The sequence below is a fragment of the Hordeum vulgare genome, chromosome 2H (genome assembly GCF_904849725.1).
Source record: "Hordeum vulgare subsp. vulgare chromosome 2H, MorexV3_pseudomolecules_assembly, whole genome shotgun sequence".
Classification (NCBI taxonomy): domain Eukaryota; kingdom Viridiplantae; phylum Streptophyta; class Magnoliopsida; order Poales; family Poaceae; genus Hordeum; species Hordeum vulgare.
Genome location: NC_058519.1, coordinates 322,268,043 through 322,276,003, shown reverse-complemented (window position 1 = coordinate 322,276,003; position 7,961 = coordinate 322,268,043). Strand labels below are relative to the sequence as shown.

The 7,961-nt window shown below is 43.0% G+C and overlaps 1 protein-coding gene across 4 annotated transcripts; it reads left to right on the top strand.

Annotated features, from left to right (window-relative positions):
* Positions 1-3,216: 3,216 nt before the first annotated feature.
* On the top strand, positions 3,217-5,441 carry LOC123430042 (ubiquitin C-terminal hydrolase 12-like). Of its 4 annotated transcripts, none has more exons than XM_045113969.1 (5): positions 3,217-3,552; positions 4,275-4,346; positions 4,444-4,523; positions 4,609-4,674; positions 5,161-5,441. In XM_045113969.1, exons 2-5 carry the CDS (start codon positions 4,340-4,342, stop codon positions 5,254-5,256), a joined length of 249 nt encoding a protein of 82 aa, XP_044969904.1. In that variant the 5' UTR covers positions 3,217-3,552; positions 4,275-4,339; the 3' UTR covers positions 5,257-5,441. The 4 variants fall into 4 exon arrangements, with proteins under 4 accessions (XP_044969904.1, XP_044969903.1, XP_044969902.1 ...); XM_045113968.1 differs by having other exon boundaries at positions 3,217-3,624; XM_045113967.1 differs by having other exon boundaries at positions 3,217-4,346.
* Positions 5,442-7,961: the final 2,520 nt, after the last annotated feature.

The following is a 7,961-nucleotide window of genomic DNA, read 5'->3' as shown; positions in this document are numbered from 1 at the left end:
AATTTGGCCAAGATTGTTTGCTTCAAGTGGAAAAGTGAAGGGTACAATGTTATATCTTACCCATTAAAGAAGAAGCCACATAGTCACAATCAACAAGGGAAGCGGCTACATGTTCAATCCTACAAGTTGAGGAAAGGCCTCTTCCAAGAAGATCCAAGTCAACACTCCTCAAGTTGAGAAATCAACTCGGAAGAAAGTAAAGGGTAGATGTTGCTACTAATGTCGCGAGAAGGGTCACTTTGCTTCTTATTGCACGAGAGGTAACTGTAACGCCCAAGATGCGACCCTATCCTTATTTTGGCGCGAGGGCATTGACAGGGATAAAAGCGCATCTCGTCATATCGCAAGAATGGATATCTTTACAAGTACATGTACTAAAGAGAAGAGTATATGGAATTGTCTTACACTCACCACAAGCTACATCAGAGTCACATAAGTACAATACATACACATCACAAAGAAGAGCAGGGTCCTACTGTGGACGAAAACAATCGAGAAAAGAACGACGTCCATCCTTGCTATCCCAGGCTGCCGGCCTGGAACCCATCCTAGATCGACGAAGAGGAAGAAGAAGAAACTACAAATGAACAATCATCGCGCTCACGTCTTAATATACTTTACCTGTACCTGCAACTGGTGTTGTAGTAATCTCTGAGCCACAGGGGACTCAACAATCTCATTTCCAAAGGTATCAAGATTAGCAAAGCTTAATAGGCGAGTTATGGTTAAGTTGTGAGGCTGCAGCAAGCGACTAAGCATTATTTGAGGTGGCTAACTTACAAGTACAAGAAGAAGAGGGGGATGATCTACGCATAGCGGATGTGAACTACTGATGATCAAATGAATGATCCTCATCACCTACTTACGTCAAACATAACCCCACCATGTCCTCGATCGGAGAAGGAGCTCACGAAAAAGACAGTCAAAGTTAGGCACTCAGTTGGCAAGTTTTAATTAAGTTAAATTTAAGTTATCTAGAACCGGATGTTAAACAAAGTTTCCATGTTGCCACATAACCGCGGGCATGGCTTTCCGGAAGATTTAACCTTGCACGGGTACTCCAACTAGTCCATCACAAACTACCACACGCTGCAACGGAATGACCTCGATCAGGGAAACCCGTGATCTCCTCGGGTTCCTATTGGAAAACATCAACCTCGACTTAGCTCAAAGCGTCCTCGGAATCCCTCGCACGAGACGCTCGATAAATATAAAACAAGTCCAGCAAGGCCGCCCTGCTTGTCGACAATCTAGATAGGAGCCGCGTATCTCGTTCTCACGACACGACGGATAAGCGAAGCGTACGGTGGCCTGATAGACATCACCCAAGTTGCCACGGGTTGGCCCCGCACGATGCTCTATTTTGGACCAGCACCATCAGCACTGGCCCTCCGTGTATTATGTTGAATTACTCCTCGGGTAGCGCTAACTCCCTATGTTTTTCAGTATTAACGGAATTAGTATGTTGGCAAATATAGTAACAATGCTGGGCCTTGCCAGACGAGCTTTATCCCAATTCGAGAATCTAGGGGTCCACATAACAACCCCAAGCATGTTAGGAGCGCTCATTTATGGAACATAACATCTGTAGCCGAAATGAAGGCGGCAAAGGTGGAACAAAACACCAGGCTAGAAAGGCCGAGCCTTCCACATTTTACCAAGTATATAGGTGCATTAAATTAAATAGCAATTAATATGGTGATATAACAAGGAACCCATGTTAAACACATGGAGACAACTACACATGCAACCAGCAACGCTAACACATGGTTAAGCAAGCGGTATCATAGCCAATCAGTGGTTTGCTAGGTTGTGATAAGGTTGAAGGTTTCCATGGCAATGTTGAGAGGCTGATGTATAACAGGTGGTAGGCAGCGAGACATAACGATAGAACGAAACAACTAGCACGGCAATGATAGTAATGGTATCTAGGAAAACGATCATCTTGCCTGAGATACCGCTTGGAAGAAGAACGACTCCGTGAAGCAGATGAACCAATGTAGTCGAATGGGTCCTCACATTCTGATACGTTTGCGGAACTGTATCGAGACGAAAACAAGAATCAACACACGATATTCACCGCACGATACACAACACACATGATGCATGAACGGCTACAGTTATGCAGGGTATGGCATGGAAAATCACAACAATCAAACACTAAACATTAAGTGAAGTTCCATATGCAACGAGTTGCATATTTACGAAACTCCACATAAGAATTATTTAGTTCTATCCCGATTAGGTGCACGACATTATTAAATGTTAGTTAAACATGGCAATATGTGAAGCGTAATTAAGCTACCTATCTAGGCATTTTAAATGAGGTCAGAAACATCATATAGCATCTCCAAGATGACCCCACACGCACTACAAGAAAATGCTTAATTATGACCAAAAATAAGGACAGTGGTTTAATTGGTCATTGATCCATGATCAAAATTCCAAAATTAGTCATGGCAAGTCTAAGAGGGTCCAAAGCCCATAATGTTATGACCTTTTGCAATCATTAGGTCATAATCCTATTGCACAAAATGGTCATTGAAACGCGTAGCATTATTTATGATCATATTTCAGTGCTACCATGACTAAATATAAGGTTGTAAACATATGCGTGGAGGTGACTGGACGACACCTGACCAATTTTGCCTATGTGTCATGTATACAGAGCAAAAATGTGTTTTATACGTACATGGATGAAGTAAATTATATTAGATAAATACCAATAAATTATAATTATTCATTTTAATATTCTAAATATATTATAAAATACAATATAATTACCAAAATGAAATATATGAGCCCATGCTAATCTCATAATGTGTAGACCCTATTTAGATAAATATTTTTTAAAGGTGGTATAGGGTACCTTAACTTGGTGTTTCTCACAATAAAAACTTAAACATGACAACAAAAAATATGTGGGTGAATTTTTCTACAATGCTAAATACTATCATAATTAAATGAAAATTGTTTCCACCCACAACCAAAAAATATAGCTTTCTTTTGAGGGAAATAATAAATATTTTACAACTCTTTTTCGGCAATCAAAAAATACAACTAGAGACAACAATATGGGTCCATATTTTCTAAATACAATATCTATATGCACGTGAGCAGACCCATTAAGTGAAAGGATATAATTCAATCAAAGAATTGTGAATACGATATAAAGAACCTTCCCCACAAACCTAACCCTAACCCTATCTCCAGACCCGTCCCAATCAACTCCCCTCCCACCCCTGCCGCCGCCAGCCTTGCTTCCCCTCACCCCTCACCAGATCCCCTCGCCCCTCGACTGCTGCATGCCCCGACATTAGCGTCAGCGGATCTGGCGGCTCCCTGCTCCTCTTCCCCCGCCAATCCGGCAATCCCCCACCCACCTGATCATCCTGCGCACCGCGCAGTCCGAGCCAGACCCCCTCCCCACACCGCCTCGCAATGCCGGGCCTTGCCGCCGCCGAGCAAGATGCCGTCTCGCTGGTGCGCCGCTTCGCTCGGGCCCTCAAGCGCCGGATCTCCTACCTCGTTGCCCTCCTCTTCTGCCACAAGGTAAGCGACCCCGCCCCTGCACGAGTGGGGCGGCGCGGCATCTGCCGTCCACACCTTCGAGGAGGACACCATGTGAGTCCGCCGCCCTAACCCCCCTCTAGGTTGGTCCGATAGACGCTCCGTTTGTACGCCTGCGGTGGTCTCAGATATGAGTTCCGCGACAATGGCGGTGGAAATTTCGGGCCCGTCTGGTGCCAGATGCGGCGTGGTCCGTGGAACTACAGCAGGTCTCTGTGTGTTCGCTGGCGTGTGTTGAATGCGACAACAGAGATGGGAAGGGATGAGCAAGCCTGCACTTCTCGATGACCTGAATCCAATCGTTTGTCCATGGAGTGGATCGAGTGTTGAGCCTATTGGCTGCTTGCAATGGCTTAAGAAGTTGCACTGCCTCAGCGCAATTGTTATCTGAATTTTGTATGAACTCCACGATAGCGAGCATCACAACTAGGGGTGGTGCAGAAACATAGATAGTTAGCTGAGTTAGCATTTACGTTATTACTGTATAGTCCTTATCTATTATGTTTATGGCAATCATGATGTTTCCTAAGTATTTATAATCCTTCTTTTATTCAGTTTTATTGATATACTACATGAAGCTCCCCTGTATGGTCACTGAGAGCCCAGGAGCATAGTTAGTGGCACCTTGTATTGTATAATAGTGGTCCCCATAAAGCTTTGTAGTATATTGAGTTTGTCCAATAGCCTCAAATGTGTTTTACCAGGTGTTTGTTCACAGTATAAGATTGCCAAAAAATAGCATGGTTGGTGATGTTTTAAGCGATGTCATATGAAAGGTAAACTTTAATATCCTAATCTTATGGTGTGTATGGCATGTACTAGATCTCTTTGTTTCTTATATGATGCTAGCTCATGTTCTAAGCATCCTTTCAGTCATTGTCAATCAAGTTGACCTGTCCCATCCTGATGCTGAACTTAGATTGCTTGAAGTATTCTACCACAAAATATACAAGGTGGTACAAATGCTAGTTTAACACCTCTTAGTTGCATTTAGTTCCACAAAATAGACAAGTGTTAGTTACCATGTATTTGATGCAGATTTTTGCACCCACTGAAAAGATAGAAAACATCAACGATCAGTACTGGACACTACGTGCAGAGGAGGTATGTGATGATATGCCATTCTTTACAGTATTTATGAACAAAACTACGTACAAAACTTAGTTTCCTATAATATTATATAAACTAATAGTTTGTTTGTATCCTCAATTTGACCGCTCTGTTAATTGTAGGTTCATAAATAATTTAAGAAAGAGATCATGGTAAAAATTTATAGAAATATACTATCTTGACCCATGATACCATATCTATGAAGATAGACCAAAACAATCCACTGCCACTAAAAACAATTGCAAAGGAATATCGATACACTTCTTGGCATTCTTGCATATGGAATTTTTGAGATAAATAATATAAGGAGATTTTTTCTGGTACATGTGCATGAACCTATAATCGATTATTATCTGCTGCCCTTTTTTGTTATATGTGGCTCATTGTGTACATGCTTATCTATGCATTAGTATTTGATGATCTATCATGTTAGTTTCCTTGGTTTGATTTTTAAGCCTTACCATCATTTTCTTCTTGCAGGCGTCAATGGCAAGAGTGGCATATTGTACAGTGGAAGAGGATGAGAAGAAACTTGTGCTTCTCATTCAAACTTTCTCTATCTCTCTTTATGTGTGATTGTGTACTTGTTGGGTCCTTCTTTTGTACATTTGCACTTGCAGAAGTATTATGTTGTGCACTTGTAAAATTATTTTGATGTGCACTTGTTAGGCCTTGAACCTTAATGTGTGGAGGAGTCGGTGGATGATATATTGTATTTCATCTGATGTGCTACTGAAATGAAATATACAGTTTATCTTCAATCTTTTGTTCTGTTGTCCTTGTTTTTTAATGGGCCTATGCTGAGATATCTGTGCGTCTAGCAAAATAATGCTTCAATTCAGACATTTTCAATAGTAAAATAGGTATTGGGCAGGCCCATGTAGGCTAGATTGGTGGACTGGGCTTTGAAATTTATGATGATTCCATTTGGTCACTAGCAATGCCACGTCAGCTTGGCCATGCCAGATCCTTCGTGGCTCACACAAATTGTCAATGACCAAACCAAATTTTTGGTCAATAGAGATCAACAACCTAAATTTTAGAAAGGTCATGTTTGTTCATTCTTGGCGGGCAACTGTTGACCTTGTAAATTTGGTCAAAAAAAGGTCAATAAACGACAACAATGACGAATCAACGACCAATATGGGGAGTCATAATTGACCTTATTTGTTGTAGTGATGTTAAATTAGAATTATGTCCAGATCTGAACTACCATGTTTTAACATTTGTTAAACAACAAAATAAATAGGTTCCCGTGATCCTGCGCATTGTTCCAATCAATTTACACATAGAGATCATTGCAAACGGAGCTACGGTTCAAAAGATATGATCACCGCAAGATATGATGGCATGAATGCAATATGTATGCAATGACAGTCACCAGCATCCCAAAACATACAAACAACAAGATAATATGAACCTACACAAGATTCTAAACAAGTTCATATAGGACACGATCAAAATGGAGCAACGGTTTAACAACTACAAGCTAAACAAGAAATAGCTACAATCTGCCACAAACAGCAACCTGGCATTTTCCACACCCTAAAACAACAAGCTACATAATTCTAAAATTCTCAAACAAGACATGAGGTAGTAGTGGTCAAGATGCACTACAACATCCTACTAAGAATATCTAGCATGGTACCATGGAACACTAGGAAAAGGACTCACAAAATGGCATCTCACACACAGTTTCAGACTTAGAGAAAATAACAGTTTTTGACGGTGCAGTTCTCGATCTAAAGGCATATTGGCAGTATCAAAACTATAAGCTACAGGGCACCGAATGGTATTAACATTTACAACATACTAGAGAATATTATGCACTACCAATAACTCCATTGCACCAACACCAAAGGAGCTGTAGATCACTAGCAAAACCTATGGCTAGACATCAACAAAATATAACAGATCTCAGACTTCGAAATATTTCTGCATCTCCAAATCAGCACTATTTTCTAGCATGTTGACAACACGCAAACAACACCTAAACATGGATTTCTATTGCAACCAAAATTACCAGGGGCTAGCCTACATATCCAAGGGGATATCTCTAGTTCACAACTCATGCATATCACGCACGGAATAAATCCCACAAAATAAATAAGAGGGCAACATGGCAAAATATCATGCACGCAAACATACTGGGAAGGCAAAAGTAAATTCACAGTTAAATTCTATGAATTTTTCTACACCTAAAACATATATAATATGTGGGGTTGCAAAATAAAATTAACGGCACACATATATGCGAGAATATGTCCTAAACACGACATAGAAAACGATTGACAACTCATACATGCAAAAATACAAGAAACTACTCTAAAATACATGGCAAAGGGTCACGAACATCGTGAACATTCTTAACTACGGGATTTGAACAATCCGGACGCGCACAAAATATCTACGAAATTATCTAACATATTTGGACAACATGCAAATCTAGGCAAATGGTAGGTAAAACCACTTCAAACATGCATGCAAGTGGCAAAAGATGATTATACGCGAAAAACTACACGAGTTACAAATATAACTCGTCGCGATCCGACGCATGGATTAACATTTACAAGCGTTTGAAAAATCGGATCTAATTCTAAAAACACTAAATACGCAGGGACAAAAATACTAAATTACTACGGGCCGAAACTAAGGGCGCAAGATAGCTAATAGACGCACGAGCAAGAAATAGGGCAAAAAGGGGGGCCCACCAAAGGGCTTCTTGGGCTGGCCGGTGGAGAAGGCTGGCGGTCGGGGCTGACTGGGCCTGGGGTGGATCTGGGCCACGGAGGCGCTGGGCCTAGCCCAACAGGCGCAGACCAGCATTCCGCTTGGGGCTTCGTGCTCCAGCAACAGAACGAGCGAGGCCATGACGCGGCTATACGTGGTGGGGTGTCGCGCCAGCGAGGCGGCGGGGCAGTCGAAGGGGCCGAGAGGCGGCGGATCCGGTCGGACCTTGCCGTACCCGGGCCGGACGACGGCGGAGCGGCGAGGAATGGCGACGAAGCGTGGATCGACGCCGACATCGAGCTCCCATGGAGGATGTGGGCACGGGGCGACGAGGCCGGTGGCTCGCGGCTCGTGGCGGGATGCGTGGGGCGGTGACCGGAGGGCCACGACGGCGGCCGGCTGCGGACCTCGGCGGCTGCGGCGGCGCGAGGCAGCATGCGGGAGCGAGGCAGGAGCTGGCTCGGGGGCTCCTCCCCTAGAGCTGCCGGCTGGTGACGGATCCGGGCCTGGAGGGCCTCGGTCTGCTGGGCTGAGGAGAGAGAGGTGGGAGG

Bases quoted from the DNA above. Each gene is read 5' to 3' on its own strand.
- LOC123430042 (XM_045113966.1), top strand. From the start codon at position 4,410: ATGATGCTAGCTCATGTTCTAAGCATCCTTTCAGTCATTGTCAATCAA. The intron at 4,524-4,608 runs GTGGTACAAATG...TATTTGATGCAG, and splicing joins TCTACCACAAAATATACAAG to ATTTTTGCACCCACTGAAAA. The intron at 4,675-5,160 runs GTATGTGATGAT...TTCTTCTTGCAG, and splicing joins GGACACTACGTGCAGAGGAG to GCGTCAATGGCAAGAGTGGC.